We start from the raw sequence: 23,610 nt of genomic DNA on the forward strand, positions 1-23,610 counted from the left end.
AGCGAGGGAAATGAAGTGCAGCTGGGAGGCGTCTGTTCCAGATGTTCGGGAGAAAAAAGCGGTGAGGGGCAGGGGACGCCTGCTTTGGTTTCTGGGGGCTGCCCTTAACATTGGTCCAGTTTCCACAGTAGCCACAATACAGAGCAAGCAGACATGGGGCGTGCAACGCAGCCTAGATGGGGAGTCTCCGTTGGGGAGCAGATGGGCCCAGGACAATCCTGCCCCTGGGTGTGGAAGGGGGGTGGGGGAGGTGGGCCCTGGTGGGGCATATTTATGGCAGCTGGGGGACAAGCTGAAGGCCTCATTCTAGGGCTGGCCCAATATTCCCTTCCTGGAGAAGGGACTTCAGGATCCCCTGGGTCCTGGCCAGTTCCCTGCTGCTGATCCGGGTCGGGGATGCAAAGAGTACTAGAAGGGAACACGTGCAGCTGTTCACATCTGGATGTGAGCCACAGACATTCCCCCCCCCTCTTCCCCCTTCCGCTTTCCCTGCAAGGCCCGGAGGTGTTGGAGGGGAGGCAAGGGGCGGGGGTGGGTTGGTTCAGACAGGACACCGCTGGGTTACTTCCAGCCCTTGGTGAGCTTGTCCTTAAGCCAGACGCTGCCCACTCTCATGGTTGAGCTGAAGGCTATATTAAAACCAGAGCGGCAGTTTAACCCTATAGGGGCTATGCTTTCGTATCCTCCCTTGGCGAATAGAATCCGGGAGTCCTGGCTCCCAGCCCCCCTCCCACAATGCACTAAACCCCACTTCCCTCCCAGAGCTGGGAGAGAACCCAGGAGTCCTGGCTCCCAGCCCCCCCCGTTCTAACCCACTAGACCCCACTCCCCTCCCAGAACTGGGGAGAGAACCCAGGAGTCCGGGCTCCCAGCCCCCCCCTGCTCTAACCCACTAAATCCCACTCCCCTCCCAGAGCTGGGAGAGAACCCAGGAGTCCTGGCTACTAGGCCCCCCTGCTCTAACCCACTAGACCCCACTCCCCACCCAGAGCTGGGGGGAGAACCCAGGAGTCCCAGCTCCCAGCCCCGCCCCCGCTGCTCTACCCCACTAGTCCCCACTCCCCTCCCAGAGCTGGGAGAGAACCCAGGAGTCCTGGCTCCCAGCCCCGCCTGCTCTAACCCACTAGACCCCACTCCCCTCCCAGAGCTGGGAGAGAACCCAGGAGTCCTGGCTCCCAGCCCCCCCCTGCTCTAACCCACTAAATCCCACTGCCCTCCCAGAGCTGGGAGAGAACCCAGGAGTCCTGGCTACTAGGCCCCTGCTGTAACCCACTAGACCCCACTCCCCACCCAGAGCTGGGGGGAGAACCCAGGAGTCCGGGCTCCCAGCCCCCCCTGCTCTAACCACTAGACCCCACTCCCCTCCCAGAGCTGGGAGAGAACCCAGGAGTCCGGGCTCCCAGCTGACCCCTGCAGTCCCCAAAAGGCGCCTCTGTCTCCGCCCCCGCTGGCCCGGGCCCCGGTCCGTTCACACGTGAGCTTGTGAACGGTGTAACACTATGTTCGTGCCAAGCCGCCCGGAGGGCGTGGGTGTCCTTAGCTCAGGCCACGGCTGCGATTCCCCCCCCCCTTTCATTTCCTGCCAGATGGTGTGTTTACACACAGCCCCTGTGCCGCGATTTATAGCCTGTCAGCTGATCCCCTGCCTTTGGGGGTGTCTGGGGGGCGGGGAGCCGAGCGGAAAATACGGGAAGACGGGAGCCGAGCGAGCTGTGATCCAGGTCAGCTCCGGCCAGACAAGTCGGGGCTGCGGGCTGGGACGACAGGAAGCACCCAGCACCATGGAGGTAACGTGCACCCGGGGTGCTGGGGGGGGGGGCCGGGCTGGAAAGTAGGGGGCCGAGGGAGCTAACTGAGAACAGAGCCAGGCCGTGCCGTGTGTGGGATCGCACAAGCGCTCTGCCTCGGCAGATGGGTCTGTCTCGGCTCTGGCTGGTAGCAACTGCTCGAAACGCTCCTTGTCCGGCCAACCCTCCCCTCCAGGGCTAGCTCGTGATCTCCAGACCCACCCACCCCGCTTCTCGCCCTTTCCGTCTAGCCACCCCCACGCGGACCCCTGTCTGTCCGCCAAGCTATCCCATAGCCCCCTTCTCTTTACCTATCCCATAACCCCCTCCAGTCTACCTAGCCCATGACCCCCTTTTCTTTACCTATCCCATAACCCCCTCCAGTCTACCTAGCCCATGACCCCCTTCTCTTTACCTATCCCATAACCCCCTCCAGTCTACCTAGCCCATAACTCCCTCCAGTCTACCTAGCCCATAACCCCCTCCAGTCTACCTAGCCCATGACCCCCTTCTCTTTATTTATCCCATAACCCCCTCCTGTCTACCTATCCCATAACCCCCTCCCGTCTACCTATCCCATAACCCTCTTCTCTTTATCTATCCCATAACCCCCTCCCATTTACCTATCCCATAACCCCTTCCCATTTACCTATCCCATAACCCCCTTCTCTTTACCTATCCCATAACCCCCTCCAGTCTACCTATCCCATAACCCCCTTCTCTTTATCTATCCCATAACCCCCTCCCATTTACCTTTCCCATAACCCCCTTCTCTTTACCTATCCCATAACCCCCTCCCATTTACCTATCCCATAACCCCCTCCCATCTACCTATCCCATAACCCCCTTATCTTTATTTATCCCATAACCCCCTCCTGTCTACCTATCCCATGACCCCCTTCTCTTTATCTATCCCAAAATCCCCTCCCGTCTACCTATCCCATAACCCTCTTCTCTTTATCTATCCCATAACCCCCTCCCATTTACCTTTCCATAATCCCTTCCCATTTACCTATCCCATAGCCCCCTTCTCTTTACCTATCCCATAACTCCTTCCCATTTACCTATCCCATAACCCCCTCCCATCTACCTATCCCATAACCCCCTTATCTTTATTTATCCCATAACCCCCTCCTGTCTACCTATCCCATAACCCTCTTCTCTTTATCTATCCCATAACCCCCTCCCATTTACCTTTCCATAATCCCTTCCCATTTACCTATCCCATAGCCCCCTTCTCTTTACCTATCCCATAACTCCTTCCCATTTACCTATCCCATAACCCCCTCCCATCTACCTATCCCATAACCCCCTCGCGTCTACCTATCCCATAACCCCCTCCCATCTACCTATCCCATAACCCCCTTCTCTCTACCCCCTTCTGTCTACCTATTCCATAACCCCCTCTTGTCTACCTATCCTATAACCCCCTTCTCTTTATCTATCCCATAACCCCCTCCCATCTGCCTATCCCATAACCCCCTTCTCTTTATCTGTCTAGCCCCATAATCCCCTTCTCTCTACCTATCCCATAACCCTCTTTTTTTATATGTCTAGCCCCATAACCCCCTTCTCTCTACCTATCCCATAACTCCCTTCCATCTACCTATCCCATAACCCCCTTCTTTCTACCTATCTAGCCCCATAATCCCCTTCTCTCTACCTATCACATAACCCCCTTTTTTATCTATCTACCTAGCTACACCCATAATCTCCTTCTATCTATCCCATAACCCCCTTCTATCTATCTATCTATCTATCTATCTATCTATCTATCTATCTATCTATCTATATTTTGGTCATTCAGGTTTTGTAATTTCCACATAGGAGTGTTGCTCTTTTAACACTTCTGAAAGCCTGTTCCACACCTCGTCCCTCTCTGATTTTGGAAGGCACTTCAGATTCTTAAACCTTGGGGCAAGTGCTGTAGCGATCTTTAGAAATCTCACATTGGTACCTTCCTTGCGTTTTCTGTCAAATCTGAAGTGTTCTTAAAACAAACCACGTGTGCTGGGTCATCATCCGAGACTGCTTTAACATGAAATATGGCAGAATACTTCATGGGTAAAATAGAGCAGGAGACCAACAACTCTCCCGCAAGGAGTTCAGTCACAAATTTAATTAATGCATTATTTTTTTAACGAGCATCATCAGCATGGAAGCATGTCCTCTGGAATGGTGGCCAAAGCATGAAGGGACATACAAACGTTTAGTGTATCTGGCACGTAAATACCTTGCAACGCCGGCTACAACAGTGCCATGCGAATGCCTGATCTCACTTTCAGGTGACATTGCAAATAATAAGCCGGCAGCATTATCTCCCGTCAATGGAAACTAACTTGTTTGTCTGAGCGATTGGCTGACCAAGAAGTAGGACTGAGTGGACTTGTAGGCTGTGAAGTTTTCCATTGCTTTGTTTTTGAGTGCAGTTATGTAACAAACAAAATCTACATTTGTAAATTGCTCTTTCACGATAAAGAGATCGCACTTCAGTATTCGTATGAGGTGAACGGAAAAATACTGTTTCTTTTGTTTATCATTTTTACAGTGCAAATATTCGTAATCAAAAATAATAATATAAAGTGAGCCCTGTACACTTTGTATTCTTTATTGTAACTGAAATCAATATATTTGAAAATGTAGAAAAACATCCAAAAATATGCAATAAAGCTCAATGGGTATTCTATTGTTTAACAGTGTGATTAATCCCAACTGATATTTTTAATTCATTTAACACATTTAACATTTAACTCATTTTTTTGAGTTAATCACTTGAGTTAACTGCCATTAATCGACAGCCCTAGTTATTTGACCTTTATATTTGGCCCTGGTGTGGTTTGGCCCACTCCGGTTCTGGAGCCCACAATCCAAGAAGGATGGGTCAGAGAAGAGCCATGGGATTGACGAATGGTTTAGAAACCATCCTTAATAGTGAGAGACTCCAGGAGCTCAGTCTATGTAGCTTAGCAAAGAGAAGGTCCACGGGTGACTTGATCCCGGTCCATAAATACTGACATCGGGAACAGGTATTTATTAATGGGCTCTTCAATCTAGCAGAGAAAGATCTACCACAATCCAATGGCTGGAAGTTGAAGCTCGACAAATTCCGACGGGAAATAAAGCATCAATTTTTCGCAGGGAGGGGAATGAACCATTGGGAAGTGAACATTTGGAAACTGTGAATTTAAGTGAGGCCATTCTGTGAAAGTCAGAGTCCAGCCACCTCAAGGGGCGAACAGGACCCCCCAGAATAAGCAACAGAGTCAGCTGCTTGTATACCACACCAATGGATGCCCAGTGGGTCTTTTATGGGAGCGCGTCACGTTCGGAACCGAAGGGTTGTGCGGAGCTCTGTAGCTGGGTGACGGCAATGCGCGGATGCAGGGGTATATGTGACGAAGCTTCGTGCAGTGAGTGACCCAAGTGGACTGAGACCTGGGGGCAGGTTTCACTCCTTCTGGAGGGGATGAACCAGAGAGGAAAGGTCCCAGGGTCTTACTGGTCTGGGTGAGCCCCCAAACATCACCAATTCCCAGGCCAAAAGCTTTGTGGGACTATACATTAAATCTCTATGGGGAGGAGGGGAATCTGGGGCTCTGAACCCCGTGATCTCAGAGCAGGGAGAGGGTCTGACTCTGGGGTCCCCCATTTTTACTCTAGATGAAGGCCCCTTCCTCACTCGGTGTCTCTCTCTCTCCGGCTGCTACAGGCGTCCTCGCTGGTCCATTTCCCACTGCTTCTCTTCCTCCTGGCGTGGGCGCCCATGACCGATGGCCAAGCCATCAACGCTCAAGGTAAGTCCCACCCCAAGCCCGGTCCCCGCTGTGCGTATCCTGCCCTGTCACCCGCTAGTCGCTGGGTGGGGCATAGAGGGCCAGGAGGCGGCTGCTGCCCCCTAGAGGAGCAATGTGGGGCTGCTAGAGGCAGAGGTGGAGAATTCGATCCCAGCGCAGGACACATCGGGGAACAGGGGCAGGGTCTGGCTAATGCTCTCTCCGCTGGGCAGCTCAGCAGAAGTTGTGTGCGGACGAATCCTTTCCCCTGGACTGTGAGGATGTCTACGACCAGGGATCAGAGACGGACGGCGTCTATCTGATCTACCCGGCTGGCCCCAACATCCCCGTGCCGGTCTACTGCGACATGACCACGGACGACGGGAAGTGGACGGTGCGTAGCATCGTTAAGAGCCAGGGGTGTGCCCCCTGCCCCGCTCCAACCACCAGACCCCTCTCCCCTCCCAGAGCCGGGGATAGAACCCAGGAGTCCCGGGTGGGTCCCCTACCCCACTCCCCACTGGAGAGCTCTGTCCCTGATTGGCTCAGCCCATAGATCCATTATCCATAGAGGTTTCAGGCCATAAGGGACGTGCTGCCGGCCCTAACCCAAAGCCCCTGCCCCGGGGGTCTGACCCCGCTCTCTCTCCATCATGCCGCCAGGTCTTCCAGAAGCGCTTCAACGGCTCGGTCAGCTTCTTCCGGGGCTGGAACGACTATCGGTTCGGGTTCGGCAGGGCCGACAGCGAATACTGGCTGGGTAGGTGATGGGACAGGGGCCCCGGCCCCACAGCCACCTGGGCCTACCTCCCGCCACCCTACCAGTCCTAGCCTCTGCCACGCCGCCCCTCCATCCATCCATCTCTCTGTGCCTGTCCACCCCCACCTCATCTAACCTACCATCCACCCCCACATGCCCCCACCCATCCCCCCACCCCCACACACCCCTCTATCCATCCATCCATCTATCCACCCCCAAAACCCCTCCTTTCATCCATCCACCCCCACCTCATCTAACCTACCATCCACCCCCACATGCCCCCACCCATCCCCCCACCCCCACACACCCCTCTATCCATCCATCCATCTATCCACCCCCAAAACCCCTCCTTTCATCCATCCACCCCCACCTCATCTAACCTACCATCCACCCCCACATGCCCCCACCCATCCCCCCACCCCCACATATCTCTTCATCCATCCATCCACCCACCCTCACCTACACACCCCTCCAGCCAGCCAGCCCCACACACCCATCCATCCATCCACCCCCATACCTCTCTACCCATCCATCCACCCATCCCCACACACCCCTCTATCCATCCATCCACCCATCCCCACACACCCCTCTATCCATCCATCCACCCATCCCCACACGCCCCTCTATCCATCCATCCATCTATCCACCCCCAAAACCCCTCGTTTCATCCATCCACCCCCACCCATCCACCCACCCCCACATATCTCTTCATCCATCCATCCACCCACCTTCACCTACACACCCCTCCAGCCAGCCAGCCCCACACAACCATCCATCCATCCACCCCCATACCTCTCTACCCATCCATCCACCTCCACACACCCCTCTATCCATCCAGCCATCTACCCCCACACACCCCTCTATCCATCCATCTATCCACCCCCAAAACCCCTCCTTTCATCCATCCACCCCCACCCATCCACTCACCCCCACATATCTTTTCATCCATCCATCCACCCTCACGTACACACCCTTCTATCCAATCATCCATGCGTCCATCCACCCCCACATATCTCTTTATCCATCCATCCATCCACGCCCACCTGCTCCCCTCTATCCATCCATCCACCCCCAGCTACACACCCCTCCCTCCACCCATCCACCCCCCACACACCCCCCACCCAGCCAGCCAGCCATCCCTACACACTCCTTCATCCATCCATCCATCCCCAAATACCCCTCCATCTATTCACCCCCATTCCCATTCTCTTCCTTCTCTTTTGTCCCCGGCTTCCCTGTTCCAAGCCCCAAAAGCCACCCAGGCCAGATGCTCTGGTGGACAGCAGCCCCCCAATACACATACACCCCCCTTCCCCCACCCTCCAGGTTAACTCTTTCCCTGCTGGATCCTCACACGTGCTCCCCGCCCTGCCCTGCCCCGCAGGCCTGCAGAACATCTACCTCCTGACCCTGAAGCGGAAGTACGAGCTGCGGGTGGACCTGGAGGACTTTGAGAACAACACGGCCTGGGCCAAGTACATGGATTTCTCCCTGTCGCCCCATGCTATCAGCGCCGAGGAGGACGGCTACACCCTGCACGTGGGGAGCTTCACCGATGGCGGGGCAGGTGAGAGAACCCAGCTGTCCAGGCATGTGGCCCACCGAACCCCATGCCCCTCCTGCAGGCAATGACTGAACCCAGGGTTCCTGATCCCCACCTCCCTCATTTAAACCACTAGCCCCCACTCCCCTCCCAGAGCCAGGGACTGAACCCAGGAGTCCTGGCTCCCAGCCCCCACATGCTCTAACCCCTAGACCCCACTCCTCTCCCAGAGCTGGGGACAGAACCCAGGAGTCCTGGCTCCCAGCCCCCACATGCTCTAACCCCTAGACCCCACTCCTCTCCCAGAGCTGGGGACAGTACCCAGGAGTCCTGGCTCGCAGCTCCCACACGCTCTAACCACTAGCCCCCACTCCCCTCCCAGAGCCAGGGACAGAACCCAGGAGTCCTGGCTCCCAGCCCCCACACGCTCTAACCCCTAGACCCCACTCCTCTCCCAGAGCTGGGGACAGTACCCAGGAGTCCTGGCTCGCAGCTCCCACACGCTCTAACCACTAGCCCCCACTCCCCTCCCAGAGCCAGGGATAGAACCCAGGAGTCCTGGCTCCCAGCCCCCACACGCTCTAACCCCTAGACCCCACTCCTCTCCCAGAGCTGGGGACCGTACCCAGGAGTCCTGGCTCGCAGCTCCCACACGCTCTAACCACTAGCCCCCACTCCCCTCCCAGAGCCAGGGATAGAACCCAGGAGTCCTGGCTCCCAGCCCCCACACGCTCTAACCCCTAGACCCCACTCCTCTCCCAGAGCTGGGGACAGTACCCAGGAGTCCTGGCTCCCAGCCCCCACACGCTCTAACCCCTAGACCCCACTCCTCTCCCAGAGCTGGGGACAGAACCCAGGAGTCCCTGCACTGATGAGGGAGTCAATGTTAGTCTCCTCTGAATCAACCTCCACCTGCCCTGCCCCAGAGGTGGCTGCATCTCAGCCCCGAGTGAGCCATCTCTGGAAAGCATCATGTGCAGCTGTTCCCCAGCTGCCCTACCCCAGAGGTGGCTGCCTCTTAGTGCTGGGGCTTGTCATCCCGACACTCAGAGCCCTGACGCGGCCCCCCGCCCCCGCCCTGCCCCAGCCCACCCCCATCCCCGCTGCCCTGTGAGCGCAATCCCACAGCCAACCGAGGCAGAGGGACCCATGCCCGCGGACGCAGCCGCTCGGCAACCCCGAGCGCCGGGGGGGCATCCCCGGGGCCCTCCTTAATGACCCTCTCGCCAGCCAAAAACCACCCAGGGCAGGGTGGTCCCCGGCCGGCCGCTCCCCCAGCCGAGATGGAGACGCCCCGTCTAACCCGTCCCCTCTCCCGCATCCAGGCGACTCCTTGTCCTACCACACCGGGCAGAAGTTCTCCACCTTCGACCGCGACCAAGACCTGTACGTGCAAAACTGTGCGGCCCTCTCCTCCGGCGCCTGGTGGTTCAAAAGCTGCCACTTCTCCAACCTCAACGGCTTCTACCTGGGGGGGGCCCACCTCTCCTACGCCAACGGCCTCAACTGGGCCCAGTGGAAAGGCTTCTACTACTCGCTCCGCAAGAGCGAGATGAAGATCCGGCGCATCTGAGCCGCCTCCCCCCGCCCTCTCGCCGGGAGCGGGGCCCAGGGAGCCCGGTGGAGTTCGGGGGAAGGGATTGGGGGTGGGGGGTGGGCGAAACGGGGTCGGGGGCGGGGAGCAGGATAGAGCCCGGAGGAGCAGGGTGCTGTGGGGAAACGGGCTTTTATTATATCGGACTGGGGACGTGAGTTCGAATCCTGGCTTGGGTGAACCGGCGCCACAAGACCGGTCCGGTCTCAGGGGGGGTCGGAGGAGGGGCAGCAGGGGGCTGCGGGGCGGGAGTGGGGGGCACCGGCGGCGGGAAGGGGGAAGCCCAGGGCGGGGCTGGCAGGGGGCTGCGGGGCGGGAGTGGGGGGCACCGGCGGCGGGAAGGGGGAAGCCCAGGGCGGGGCTGGCAGGGGGCTGTGGGGCGGAAGTGGGGGGCACCGGCTGCGAGAAGGGGGAAGCCCAGGGCGGGGCTGGCAGGGGGCTACGGGGCGGGAGTGGGGGGCACCCACCCAAGAGGCTGGCTGCTGCCCCCTTGTGCCCCACTCTCTGTCCCCTAATAAAACTCCGTTCCTTGAGGCTCCTCTCTGGCTCTTTGCAGGATGCGGGTGGGGGGAGGATGCCCGGGGTGACCCTAACCCCGATCCCTGCCAGAACACGCGGGGTCCCCCCGTCCTTATTCCACCCCCGATACTCTCCCCTCCCCCAACAGGTCTTGGCGTGACACCAGGTCTCAGTTCAGGCCTGCACTGGGGGGTGGGGGATCCTGGGGGCACTGACGCTCCAGATGCCTGGGTCCCATCCTGTCGCTCCCTGATGGGGCTGAGGGCACTGCCTTCCCGGACGCCTGGGTCCCATCCCCTTATTCCCAGAGGGGGCAGGGGGCACTCCCAACCTGGATGCCTGGGTCCCATCCCCTCGGCAGGGGGCACTCCCATCCCGGACGCCTGGGTCCCATCCCCTCGCTCCCTGAGGGGGCAGGGGGCACTCCCATCCCGGACGCCTGGGTCCCATCCCCTCGCTCCCTGCCCCCACTGGAACCCCATGTCAGGGTTAGGGGGCTCAAAGACATGTTAGCCAGGGCAGGGAGAGGGGGACAGGGGGATGGCCCAGGGCTGGGGGGCTGAAGGCAGCAGAGAGAGTCACAAGTCTCGATCCTGCCTTTCCCACTGCCCAGTCCCAGAGGGGCCTGGGACAGACTTTGTCCCACAATGCATTGCAAACTACCCAGCAACCCTTTCTGCAGGGAGCTCTCTGGAGAGGCATCACCACTATCCCACAATGCTTTGCTGCACGTGTGTCCTTGTGTCTGCCCCCCTGAGAGAGGGGGGCTGGGCTTGGTCCCACAATGCATTGCAAATTACCCAGCAGCCCTAGCTACAAAGCCCCATTCCCAGGTGAGCATCGCTAGCCTCCCACAATGCACCTGGGCATTGGCTACGGGGCTTCGTCCCACACCGCGCCGCACATTACCCAGCAGCCTTTGCTGCCTTGCCCCGAACAGGGCCGCATTGCGAGCCTCCCACAATGCACTGCAAACCTCCCAGCAGCCCTTGCTGGGCAGCCACATCCAGGGGACCGTCGCTAGCAGCCCACAATGCACTGCATGGCGCCGCTCCCTTCCCTACCCCCAGCGGTGTCGTGGGGCTCAGAGCCCGGCCCCCCCCCCTCCATGCCATCCTCCCGCCAGCCAAAAAAGTCTCACTCCAACTGGGGGAAGGGGACTGACCTGCTCAGGGGGGCAGGGCATGGGACATGGGGCCCGTCCCCTCCAGGGGGCGCTAGACCCCAGCGCTAGGCGCTGCTCAAACACCCGTCTGGTCTGCCCTAGAGCAGGCAAAGCCAGAGGGAAGAGACCAAAGAACCGGGAAGCCCCTCGCACCGGCGTGAACCTGCTCCACACACACGCTCGCTCCCTGGGGTGACTCATGGGACACCCCCCGACTTCCCCGTGCCCCGGAGAGCGGAGCTGGGTGGAACGAACCACGGCGAAAGGCAAATAGCCACAGTCCACAAACGGAGGCGGCCCCCTCAGAGCCGGCGCCCCCTAGTGGCCCTGTGTCCCATTCCCCACCCCCCGATGAGCCAGCCAATCCCGTGCCCTGGGGCTTGATCAGAGCTGGCGCCCCCTAGAGGGGGAAGCCCCCATGTCCCATTCCCTGCCCCCCTGAGCCAGCCAGTCCCCCCAGACCAGACCTAGATTTTTCCCCCCCTCTTGGCTCATGTCTCAGGTTCCTTGCTTGACTTTCCAGCCCTTGTGCCCCCCCCCCCCCGCTTCTAGATCCCAGAAGCCCCGGCTAATCCCTCCACACGTACCAGACCCCCCCGGCCGGCCGCTGGCTGGGCCTGACTGGACACAGAGCCCTGCTGGGAAACAGCCACGCACGAGAGGCTCTCCGAATACGTCCGCTACCTTAGGAGTGACACGAGGGGGAAGGAGGGTGTTGTAGGGGAAGGTGCCCATATGGGCAGACCTGGGGAGAGAACCCAGGCGTCCTGGTTCCCAGTCCGCCCTTGGCTAACCCACCAGCCCCCACTCCCCTCTCAGCGCTGGGGAGAGAACCCAGGCGTCCTGGTTCCCACCCCCCGCTGCTCTAACCCACCAGCCCCCATTCCCCTCCCAGAGCTGGGGAGAGAACCCAGGCGTCCTGGCTCCCAGCCCCCGCTGCTCTAACCCACCAGCCCCCATTCCCCTCCCAGAGCTGGGGAGAGAACCCAGGCGTCCTGGTTCCCAGCCCCCGCTGCTCTAACCCACCAGCCCCCATTCCCCTCCCAGAGCTGGGGAGAGAACCCAGGCGTCCTGGTTCCCAGCCCCCGCTGCTCTAACCCACCAGCCCCCACTCCCCTCCCAGAGCTGCGGAGAGAACCCAGGCGTCCTGGCTCCCAGCCTCGCTGCGGGGCCGGGGGGCCCGGTGGCAGAGGGGGCGCAGCCCCAGGAGAGCAGGGCCCGGCAGATCTGGGACGGGGCAGGCCTCAGAGCAGCCAGTCGGTGTCTGAACCTTCGGCCTCAGCACCTGCTGCTGGCCCCGGGGCCTGGAATCCAGGGCACCGACCGCAAGACGCTGCCTGGCCCCGGGACGGGAGCCCAGCTCCTCTTTGCTGTTCTTCTCGGTCGGAGAGTCCCTCCCAGCCCCCGCTCTAACCCGCGAGCCCCCACTGCTGTCCGAGAGCCGGGGGGAGAACCCAGGAGTCCTGGCTCCCAGCCCCCCCTGCTCTAACCCACCAGCCCCCACTCCCCTCCCAGAGCTGGGGAGAGAACCCAGGAGTCCTGGCTCCCAGCCCCGCCTGCTCCAATCCACCAGCCCCCACTCTCCTCCCAGAGCCGGGGAGAGAACCCAGGAGTCCTGGCTCCCAGCCCACTCCTCCTCCCCTCGCCCCGCCGGGACCCACCAGACGTGTCTAGACAGCTGTAGTTCCCTGGCTCGCTGCGGTTATACCTGGCTCCCGCCCAGGCCCGGCAGCCAAAGCGACCGCTTGAGGGATGAGCTCACTGCACGAGGGTCCTGGAGACACGGGGCCTCGGCCAACCGCTCCGGCGAGCCTCAGCTGTGAGCCTGGCCTGTGTCCCTACATGCCCCAGGGGGCTGCGGGTCGGGGCTGAGGGGCACTGGCAGAGCCGGGGTGGGGGGAGAGCCCAGGACTGGGCTAGCAGGGGGCTGTGGGTCAGGACTGAGGGGCACCTGCAGAGCCGGGGGCTGGACAGGAGCAACGGGCCCATCTAGCCCGGCCTCCCGCCTCCCTGCTAATCCTGTTCTATTTAACCTCAGTTCCCTGCCCCCGTTGCCTGACCCAGGAGAGTATCTGACCCCTCCCTTGATCCCCTTCCCTCCCCCCCCCCCCCCGGCTTTTCTCAGGTCCCCGGCTGGCTGCCCCTCATCCCAGTCTCTGGTCTCCCCGCAGCCCCTCCCCCTCGCGCCGGATCATGGGGGGGGCGGGGTGGCCATGGGGGGAGCGTGGCCGTGGCAGGTCAGCCTGCCCCTCCTGGACTCCCGTGAGTGGGGGGGTGTCACTCGTCGCCCACCAGTGGGTGCTGTCAGCCGGGCACTGCTTCCAGAGGTGATGGGGGAAGGGGGGCATCCCGGACACTTGGGTCCCATCCAATCACTCCCCGGTGGTGGCGGGGGGGTCGTCCCGGATGCCTGGGTCCCATCCAATCTCTCCTCATAGAGCTGGGGGCACTGCTGACCCAGACTCCAGGGTCTTATCCAATCACACCCGGGGCCAGGGGTGCTTAGAGTGATGCCATCCCGGACACCTGGGTCCGGTTCACTGCCCTGGACTCTGGGAGCTCTGTGGGTCCCAATCCCGGATGCCTGGGTTCTATTCCTCATCCCGGACTCTCCCCCTGCAGCCTCTATGACCCTGCCCTGCACACGGTCCTCCTGGGGGCCCACAGGCTGTCGGCCTGTGAGCCGAATTGCCCCCACCCCCCACCCCTGCAACGCCGTCTTCCGAGCCAGTGGGAACACTGCTGCAGCTCCAGACCCCCGCCAACCTCACCCCCAGCGTGCGGCCCGTCTGCCCCCCCGGACGCCGGGGTCCGATTCCCCCCAGGCACCGGGTGCTGGGGCACCGGCTGGGGGGACGTTTGCCAAGGAGGTGAGTCCGGACGCCTGGGTTCTCCAGGAAGCCAGTGGAATCTAAGGGTTAGAGCTGGGGTGGGAGTGGGGGGCTGGGAGCCAGGACTCCTGGGTTCTATCCCTGGCTCTGCAAGGGGAGTGGGGAGGGTCTAGTGGTTAGAGCCAGGAATAGAACCCAGGTGTCCTGGCTCCCCTCCCCACCCCGGAGCCCCCGCAGGAGGTGTCCGTCCCGACGGTGGACACCCCGACCTGCGAGGCCCTCAGCCTCCTGGGCTTCTCCAGTCCCGCCAGGACCCAGCAGACCCAGGACGACATGCTCTGGGCTGGGTACCCTGAGGGGCAGAGAGACACCTGCCCGGTGACGCCCCCGGTGGCTGCTCCCTGTAACTGCAGCCTCCTGCTCCTGCCCCGCCTCCCCCTCTAGTGGCTGCTCCCTGTCACTGCAGCTTCCTCCTGCTCACTTCCCGCTCCCCCCCCCACCCCGCACCGCCCTGCCCCTACCCCAGCAGTTAACCCCTTAGTTCCAGGGCTGAAGGCCAGGGCATCACGAGTTCAATGCATTGCACTGTCTCTGGGAGGGATGACCCGGTGGGGGTGACATCAGTGTGATTGGAGGCCCCCTGGCTGGGTGGGGGGAAGGGGGTCCCAGGTGGTTGGGGAAGGGGGGGGCCAGTTGGGTGAGGGAAGGAAAAGGAGTGACAATAAAGTCAGTAAATTGATAACCCTAGACTTTGGATCCTTGCTGTCTAATTTTCATCTCATTTGGTTTCCACTGCGAATATAGTCATTCTTTATCTACAGACACGGTGTAGGGGTTAAAAAAAAAACCAGTGGGTACAGTAGATTTGATATCCCCCAGTTGAGATGTGGGTAAATGCCATATACCCCAAATGAGAACTCCCTTTACCCACGTTTACCCTTGAAGACACTATTGATAGCTAGGAAGCGGTATCTTGTTGGAAGACCCTGCCTTTCTGCAAATAAAAGGAAATTCCAAGACAAAAACTTTGTGACGCGAAAGATGTAGTTATTGATCCTTACATTCAAAGTCCATTTGAGATGTACATTTAGCAGGAGGTTTTGCCATTAGAAGAAAGATCCTTTTAGGCAGAGAATTTCTTCTTTAAAAAACTATGCAAATTGCCAGGAATATTGGGCTAGAGGGGCCAGCTTGTTGAGGAAGAACGGGCAAGAAAAAAAGGGCAGGCGTGTTGCCTTATATATCAGAAATGACTATACTCGTTCTGAGGTCCAGACGGATCCCTGTTGAAAGCCTCTGGGTGAAGGTAAAATCGGGGGAGGGTGGAAATAGGGGACAAGGTCATGGTAGGGGTCTACTGTAGATCACCAAATCAGGAGGTGGAAGAGACATTTCGAGAACAACTCACGAAAGATCCCAAGCACAAGACCTGGTAGGAATGGGGGTCATGAGCCACCCAAGCCAGCCACTGGAAAAGTAACACAAAACAGCCAACAAGTTCTTGGCATGTGCTGGAGACAACTCTTCTTGGCACTGGTGGGGCTTCAGCTGACATCCCGTGTCCAAGTCTGGGCACTGCACTCTCAGAAAGATGAGGACAAATTGGAGCGAGTCCGGAGGAGAGCAACAGAAATGAGCAGAGATTTAGGAACTACCTGAAAGGGGGTTCCCAAGAGGATGGCCCTAGACTGTTCTCAGTGGTAGCAGATGACAGAACGAGGAGTAATGGTCTCAAGTTGCCGTGGGGGAGATTTAGGTTGGATATTAGGAAAAACTTTTTCACTAGCAGGGTGGTGAAACACTGGAATGCGTTACCTAGGGAGGTGGTAGAATCTCCGTCCCTAGAAGTTTTTAAGGCCAAGCTTGACAAAGCCCTGGCTGGGATGATTTAGTTGGGGATCGGTCCTGCTTTGAGCAGGGGGTTGGACTAGATGACCTCCTGAGGTCCCTTCCAGCCCTGATCTTCTATGATTCTATGGTCCTATGAACCCTGAGCTGTGAGGCAAGGTTGCAACGATTGGCCATGTTTCCGTATTGAGAAGAGAAGGTGGAGCGGGGACATGAGAACAGGCGTCAAAGATGTCAAAGGCTGCACAGAGAGGACGGAGCTCAGATGTTCTCCACGGGGAGGGCAAGAAGTAACAGGCTTCGTCTGCAGCAAGGGAGACTCAGATATTAGGGGAAACTTCCTAACTTTGAGGCTCCTTCAGCCCTGGAACAGGTGACCGAGGAAGATGGTGGAATTCCCGTCACTGGGGGTTTTTAAGACCAGGTTGGGGACAAACACCTGTCAGGGCTGGTCTAGGGTTACTTGTCCGGCCTCAGCCCAGGGGATGGACTGGATGACCTTCCGAGGTCCCTTCCAGCCTGCGGTGCCTAGGGTCCTGTGATTAAAGTTGGCAGAGCGATTTGCCCGGCGAGGGGTTAGAGACGGGCATCTATCTTAGAACCCACCTGATGCTGGAAATGATGAGACGCGCATCTTCTCGTAGGGCAACGGCCACCCTTGCCACTTGTGGTGCGTGTTGTGGAGCCGGCCTGAACGGACCCGCAACAATTGCCGCCCGAGCTGTTCCTAAGCGCTGCAAGCTCCCGCTGCCTTCGCAGCCACGCCGGCCAGCGCCATCGCGCCATGCGCGCTCGGGATGTGTGGTCTGCTGTCCCGGGGCGCAGCTGCTCCACCGTCCACAGGCTGGGACCTCTTGGGCTGTGCGTTGCAGGATTGGAAGGGTAGGGGGGGCGGGGGCCAAACCGAATCGTTCCTGCGACTCCTTTTAGATCGGTTCAGCGCCGAGCCGGGATCAGCCGCGGCCGAACACCTTCATGGCAGATGCCCTCAGCCTGGAAAAGTGAGTGGAGCTACCCATCAGTTGTCGGCGGTCGGCCGACCCGCTGGGTGCTGAGGATCGACCACCGGGTCTGCTCTGAGGGGCATGCTCTGCTGTGGAGAGGGGGCTGATGGCCTGGATCATGCACAGGAGGTTACTGGTGGATCTGAACGTCTTCTGTCCTCCTGCTAGACTGGGGCCACAGATGGGACCCAGTCTCTGCCCCGGCCCGTCCACCCACCCACCCACCCACAAGGCCTCAGGGGTCATCCGGAGAAGAGGGTATGTCCCCATGACGCTCTGAGGCCTGGTTGACCACCATGGCAGGTTCCCCAATATTGGGATGGTCAACAAAGGTCCGTGATGCGGAGACCTTCCGAAATGCAGCCCAGGAGAAAAGGGACTTTTGCTTCCAAGCTCACCTGGGGACCAGCTTCTCCGGCAGCTCCTCCGGCTGCTGGAGCTGTTCACGGGGCCCCCGGGCGGTGGGAAGGAGCTCTTCAGTTCTGCTCTGAGCGCGGGCAGGGCCGTGCGGGCTGCGGAGCCTGAAGGGTGGACGGAGGGAGCTGGCGCTCAGGCTGGAAGCAGATCCCCCTCGCCCCACAGCGACTTGCGGAGAGCTGCACGAGCCTTGGGCAGAGCTGGGGGATGGGCGGCTGGAAGCGTTCCTGGCTCTCGCTTTGGCTCCCTTCCTCGAAGACATGGGGCTGCATTCTCGGGAACAGTGTGTAGCACGCAGGAGGAAACAGAGACGCGCTTGAGGCTGGAGACAATTAGTTGTTGCAAGACTCCACCTGGTTCCCATCCCCGGCTCTGGGAGGGGAGTGGGGATTAGTGGGTTAGGGCTGGGAGCCAGGACTCCTGGGTTCTGTCCCCAGCTCTGGGAGGGGAGTGGAGCCGGGTTGGGAGGGGGGCTGGGAGCCAGGACTCCTGGGTTCTATCCCCAGCTCTGGGAGGGGAGTGGAGTCAGGTTGGGGGGAGGAGCTGGGAGCCAGGACTCCTGGGTTCTATCCCAGTTCTGGGAGGGCAGTGGGGTCTAGTGGGTTAGGGCAGTGGGGGCTGGGAGCCAGGACTCCTGGGCTCTCTCCCTGGCTCTGGGAAGGGAGTGGGGGCTGGTGGGTCAGAGCAGGGGGGCTGGGAGTCACAGCTACGCAGGACTGGAAGGGATCTCCTGGATTGTGTAGCCAAGTCCTTTGCTATCACAGGCCACCCCGTCCTCTCCACCCCTTCAGAAACCGGCCGCGCCCCGTCTTCGGCCTACTCAGGGCGTTGGCTCCCATTGGGAGGCTCTTCCAGACTCTGCCTCCCCTGGAGCCTTCTCCCCATTTCCAGGCCCACCAGTGTCAGCGTCTCCATGGCTCCCCCTCCCCTCCCACCGCGACGTGCCCTGAATGAGCTGCCACCCCCCACCCCACCCCACCTCGGCCCTTGGTCCAGGCTCACAGAGCCCAGCGCCCTGAGTCTCCTCTCGTGAGGCCGGCGCTCCGGTACCCTGAGCACCCCAGCAGCTCCCCTGCACCTTGCCCAGCACAGGGCCTCTTTGCCAAATGTGGGCACCAGGACTCCTGGGTTCTCTCCCCAGCCGTGGGAGGGGAGTGGGATCTAGTGGGTTACAGCAGGGGGGCTGGGAGCCAGGATTCCTGGGTTCTCTCCCCAAGTCTGGGAGGGAAGTGGGGTCTAGTGGGTTAGAGCAGGGGGGGCTGGGAGCCAGGACTCCTGGGTTCTCTCCCCAGCTGTGGGAGGGGAGTGGGGTCTATTGGGTTAGAGCAGGGGGGGCTGGGAGCCCGGACTCCTGGGTTCTATCCCCGGCGTGGGAGGGGAGTGGGGTCTAGTGGGTTAGAGCAGGGGGGGCTGGGAGCCCGGACTCCTGGGTTCTATCCCCAGCTCTGGGAGGGGAGTGAGGGCTAGTGTTTTCGAGCAGGGGGGCTGGAAGGCAGGACTCCTGGGATCACTTTGGAGGGGGAGATATTTCAACCCCAAATTCCTGAAAGATCTGAGCAATGAGCTTAGCCCAAGAGCCGAGGCAGGAAAATGATGTAAAGGGGTTTCAGATAAAATCAGCCCGTTAAACCCAAAGTTGCAAACTTGGGTGCTTCAGTAACGGCCACATTTCTTGCCAATAACGGAGATCTTGATAACCCGTTCCCCCTCCCCGCCCCCAGCCCAAGAGCTGCCATTAAAACCCCACAACCGGATGAGATCTGGAGGAAGCAGACAGAGAGCGGCAGGTAAGAGATCACCCCAGAATTGCCAACCCCAAACCAGGAGTCCGGCTCAGCAGAACTCATGAGATTAGCTTTCAAACCATGAGATTCTGTAAAAACAGTGAGATTTCTGGCGCTTTTGATTTGCTTTCGGAGCCTCTAGGGTGTACTGGGGTCAGGTCTGGAAGCTTTCTCCTCCACCACCAGGGCTGGAAACTGAGTTTTCCTTTACGAACGAAGGCTGAAGTCATCACGTATCCACCTGACTCCAGGAGCTGGGGCTTTATGGGAAACAAGAATTATCATGAGACTCATGAGAGTTGGCCAAGCTGTAACCCTCCAATAGAGGCCCCGGGTCGCATTCCCCACCCCCCGGAGCCAGCCAGTCCCCTGCCCTGGGGCAGGATGGGAGCCGGCACCCCCTAGAGGGGAATGTTCCTACATGTCTGGCTAGTCTGACTCCTGCTCATTCTAGTTGTTTCAGGGGAAGCCCCTCAGTGAATTATTCGGGGATCGGATACCAGGATGTCCCCTGAGAAAGTCACCCTCCTGCTTTTCACGGCCGCTTGGGTGCTCCCTGCTGGAACCTCAGAGGTAAGTGGCTTCAATACAATATCCCTGCCCCGCCCCAGAGGTGGCTGCATCTCTGTGCCGAGCGAGCCGTCCCTGTGCAGTGTCGCTTTGCAGCTGTTCTCCAGTTGCCCTGCCCCAGAGGTGGCTGCATCTCACACATCCCACACCGACGTCCTGAAGAACCGCGGATGCTTGGGAAAGTTGCAGGGAAAATCTCAGGCTATGGCTTCTAGTGGTTTGTGGGGCGGGAATCTGGGAGCCAGGACTCCTGGGTTCTCTCCCTAGCCCTGGGAGGGAAGTGGGCTTGAGTGGTTAGATCTGGGGGGGTCTGGGAGCCAGGTCTCTTGGGTTCTCTCCCCAGCTCTGGGAGGGAAGTGGGCTTGAGTGGTTAGAGCGGGGAGGGGGCTGGGAGCCAGGACTCCTGGGTTCTATTCCAGTGACACCCCCCATTTTCCAGCAATCTATAAAACGTAGGTAACCACTAGAGGATCCCTCCCCTTAGCTGAGATCAGTGTGTTGTCCTGCTATTCAAGTGCGGGACAGGGGGCCTGGCTGGAGCCAGGGCAGAGCAGGGGAGGGGGAGCGTGGGGTCTGGCTGGGAGGACTAAACTCAAGGGGGTGAGAGGGCTGGCTGAAGGGGGCTGGCTGGAGAGGGGGGCAAGGGACCAGCCTAGGGAGGGGAGCCAGGTGGAGTGAGGCATGTGCCAGGCACTGCAGAGACACATGCCAGATCTACACTTAAAATTTAGATCCCCCTTGTGCTGTCACTCAGGGGTGGAGGGGTGAAAAATTCACACCCCTCAGCCCTGTCCTTAAGCCAACCCACCCGCCCGTGTAGACGTGGCTAAGAACTCTTCCCCGGCCCTTGTTCCTGCTTCTGGGAGAGGGGGAGTCAGACGCGTCTTCACTACGATGCTGCGGCGGTATTCCCTGCAGCGCCCGGAGCGTAGCCACGGCCCCCGTGAGAGACGGGCCTGGGTCCAGATTCACCCCATTGATTACGCTCGTGCCCAAGGACCAGCCAGGTGCTGAGGTCCCTCGAACTGGTAGACCCCACTCCCCTCCTAGAGCTGGGGAAAGAACCCAGTAGTCCTGGCTCCCAGCCCCACCTCCCCTAACCCATCAGACCCCCCTCCCCTCCCAGAGATGGGGATAGAACCCAGGAGTCCTGGCTCCCAGCCCCCCCTGCTCTAACCCATCAGACCTCACTCCCCCCACAGAGCTGGGGACAGAACCCAGGAGTCCTGGCTCCCAGCCCCTCCTTCTCTAACCCACTAGACCCTCACTCCCCTCCCAGAGCCGGGGAGACAACCCAGGAGTCCTGGCTCCTCCAATACCCTCCCTGCTCTAACCACTAGACCCCACTCCCCTCCCAGAGCTGGGGACAGAACCCAGGAGTCCTGGCTCCTCCAATACCCTCCCTGCTCCGACCACTAGACTTGGCCATTCCCGTCGCCATCAGCCCCCCTTCTCCCCAGCTTGAGCGAGCGGAATGAATTCGTTCTGCCGTAAATGACGTCACCCTGCGCCTCGTGTCACGTCTCACCATGAGCCGAACCCTCTCCTAGGCCAGCCCCCCCAGGACCTGCATGGGAGCAGGAAACCCCCCACTGGATTTGGTCTCCTCCTCGGTGGACGACCTGTACCGGGGCTGCGAGTACCCCATGTGGCAGCATCTCCCGTCCCTGATGAAAAAGGAGCTGACCGAGAACAAGAACTTTGACCTGGCTTGGAACACGGCCAAGAAGGAGTGGCTGAGGAAGACGAATACGTTCATCTTCCCCAACACAATGAAAGCTTTCTGCAGCGTCGCTGTGGTTGCCTACACCTTAAACAACCCGCCTCTGTACAAGGACTTCAACACGGCCACCAGGACGGGCTGGGCGGGATCCCCTGCCTACGCCAGCTACCCCTTCAAGGCCTTGCATTTCCTGCTGACCCAGGCGTCCAAAGAGATATGGGGGATAAAGCCCAGTTGTGAAACCGTCTACAGAGGAGCCAACGTAAAATTCTCCATCAGCCGCTTGTTCCGCTTCGGCCAGTTCACCTCCACCTCAAAGAGCGCGAGGGTGGCGGCCGGATTCAGCCAAAAGACCTTCTTCGTGCTGGTTTCCTGCACGGGGTACGCGCTTCGGGACCTGTCCCACTACCTTAAAGAACAAGAGGTCCTGGTGCTGCCCTCCGAGATGTTCCAGGTCACCAAGGTCCAGCTGAACGAGCAGGGGCAGACCGTCCACGCCAAGTCGGTGGGGGTGTGCAGCAACCACAACTGCGCCTACGTGGGGAGAGGTGAGGAGGGGGAGGCAGGAGGGACGTGAGCTATGGAGATCCACCAGGGTCTTAAAACCAAGCTGCAGCTCAGTGGGACAAGGGGCCTTTCCCCGCGAGGGGGCGCCGGCTCCAGTCCAGCCGCAGGGCTGGGGACAGGGTGTCTTGGGATGACAAGGAAAATTAAAAGCTTCTTTTCTATTTTCCAGGAGACCCCAATGTGAAGAGATGCCCTCCTCACCAAGGTACGAGGGGCTCACCCCTTGGCTGGGCAGGCTGTGTGTGGGAGGCTAGAGACAGTAGATACAGGACTCCTGGGTTCTGTCCCCAGCTCGGGGAGGGGAGTAGGGGCTAGTGGGTTAAAGCAGGGGGCCTGGGAGCCAGGACTCCTGGGTTCTATCCCTTGACTCGGGGAGGGGAGTGGGATCTAGTGGTTAGAGCAATGGGGGCTGGGAGCCAGGACTCCTGGGTCCTATCCCCAACTTGGGGAGGGGAGTGGAGGCTGGTGAGTTAGAGCAGTGGGGGCTGGGAGCCAGGACTCCTGGGTTTATTCCCAGCTCAGCCACTGACTCCCTGGTTGAGTTTAGGCACATCCGTGTGCCCCAGTTACCCCCCACCCCACGCCGGGGGAAGAATAGAACTGCCCCAGCTGTGCTAAGTGGGGTCTCGGCTGTGGCTGGGGAGTGTCCTGATGGCTAACGTGGGGCATGTCTGCGTCTCCCCACAGTGCTGCATTTGTGAGGCGCCGGAGCAAGGAGGGGCAGCAGTGACCCCAGGGATGCCCTTAGCCAGGAGCTCCATGGATCATCGTGTGCATGGCCTCGTCTACCTAGGCGGGCAAAACTTCCCCATCTGCTTTCCCGCTGTAACCAACGGGGAATCACTCTAGCCAAACACACCTCTGCTGGCTCCCCGTTAAGCTTCTTCCCTCGCGGGTCTGCGCTTTCCCCGACAGCTGTGCCCCATCCGGAGCCGGTCTCCCCCGGTGCTCGGCCCTGTACCCGGCCAGGATTTTTCCCAGGGTGCATTGCGGGAGGACAGGAAAGTAGAGCGAGACCGAAGGGGCTCAATCTGCAGCCAGGGAGATGGAGGTTAGATCCCGGGAAAAAACTTTCCAATGCGCAGGGTAACTCAGCTCTTAGCGTCCCAGGGCGGGGGTGGGCTCCCCGTCACTGGAGGTTTATAAAACAGGCTGGACAAACCCCCTGTCAGGGCTGGGCTCAGGTTCCTTGGTTTGGTCTCTGCGCAGGGGGCCGGGGGGACCTCTTGGGGTCCCTTCCAGCCCAACATTTCCATGATTCTCAACCCACTGGACCCGAGGCAGATTAAGATTTATTGGGGTCCTGGGCACAAAGAACATTGCCCCCCCACAATGCCCTAAGAGCCACCTGTGGCCACTGTGAGGAGCCCCGGACCCTCCACCTGCCCTGGGCAACACGCCCCGGGGGGCCGGGGACATGGGGCAGGGGCTGCTGTCAGGCACCACAGCCCTCCTCCCAGGGCAGGCGGAGAGTCCAGGGCGCCCTGAGCAGGTCTTACCATGGCCCGGCTCTGGCTTCTGTCCTGGCCAGGGGGCGGGACCTCAGGGGAAAGAGGGGGAGCAGGGGGCGGGGCCAACGTTTTCAGTGCCAGTGGGCCCCCCACACACACACACTTCTATACAGGTCCCAGGGCCCCCAAATTGGCCAGGACCCCTGCACTGGACTTCTGGGAATTGGGATCAAACTAAGCCAGGCTTCCTCTACGGGCATCCTGTAATTTACCT

General features: G+C 60.0%; 2 protein-coding genes across 2 annotated transcripts; both read left to right on the forward strand.

The window, feature by feature from the left end:
• Nucleotides 1-1,521: 1,521 nt before the first annotated feature.
• MFAP4 (microfibril associated protein 4) lies at nucleotides 1,522-9,495 on the forward strand. Its single transcript, XM_078853473.1, has 6 exons — nucleotides 1,522-1,787; nucleotides 5,497-5,581; nucleotides 5,794-5,954; nucleotides 6,224-6,320; nucleotides 7,705-7,887; nucleotides 9,189-9,495. The coding sequence occupies exons 1-6, from the start codon at nucleotides 1,587-1,589 to the stop codon at nucleotides 9,434-9,436; spliced, it is 975 nt and encodes a 324-aa protein (XP_078709599.1). The 5' UTR covers nucleotides 1,522-1,586; the 3' UTR covers nucleotides 9,437-9,495.
• Nucleotides 9,496-21,241: 11,746 nt separating this feature from the next.
• LOC144930596 (NAD(P)(+)--arginine ADP-ribosyltransferase 2-like) lies at nucleotides 21,242-22,586 on the forward strand. The gene is made up of 3 exons (XM_078853037.1): nucleotides 21,242-21,866; nucleotides 22,055-22,090; nucleotides 22,573-22,586. Exons 1-3 carry the CDS (start codon nucleotides 21,242-21,244, stop codon nucleotides 22,584-22,586), a joined length of 675 nt encoding a protein of 224 aa, XP_078709163.1.
• The last annotated feature ends 1,024 nt before the right edge of the window (nucleotides 22,587-23,610 follow it).

This window comes from Lepidochelys kempii, chromosome 6 (assembly GCF_965140285.1).
Source record: "Lepidochelys kempii isolate rLepKem1 chromosome 6, rLepKem1.hap1, whole genome shotgun sequence".
Taxonomy (NCBI): domain Eukaryota; kingdom Metazoa; phylum Chordata; order Testudines; family Cheloniidae; genus Lepidochelys; species Lepidochelys kempii.

Bases quoted from the DNA above. Each gene is read 5' to 3' on its own strand.
- MFAP4 (XM_078853473.1), top strand. From the start codon at position 1,587: ATGGTGTGTTTACACACAGCCCCTGTGCCGCGATTTATAGCCTGTCAG. The intron at 5,582-5,793 runs GTAAGTCCCACC...TCCGCTGGGCAG, and splicing joins CCAAGCCATCAACGCTCAAG to CTCAGCAGAAGTTGTGTGCG. The intron at 5,955-6,223 runs GTGCGTAGCATC...TCATGCCGCCAG, and splicing joins CGGACGACGGGAAGTGGACG to GTCTTCCAGAAGCGCTTCAA.
- LOC144930596 (XM_078853037.1), top strand. From the start codon at position 21,242: ATGTGGCAGCATCTCCCGTCCCTGATGAAAAAGGAGCTGACCGAGAAC. The intron at 21,867-22,054 runs GTGAGGAGGGGG...TCTATTTTCCAG, and splicing joins CTGCGCCTACGTGGGGAGAG to GAGACCCCAATGTGAAGAGA.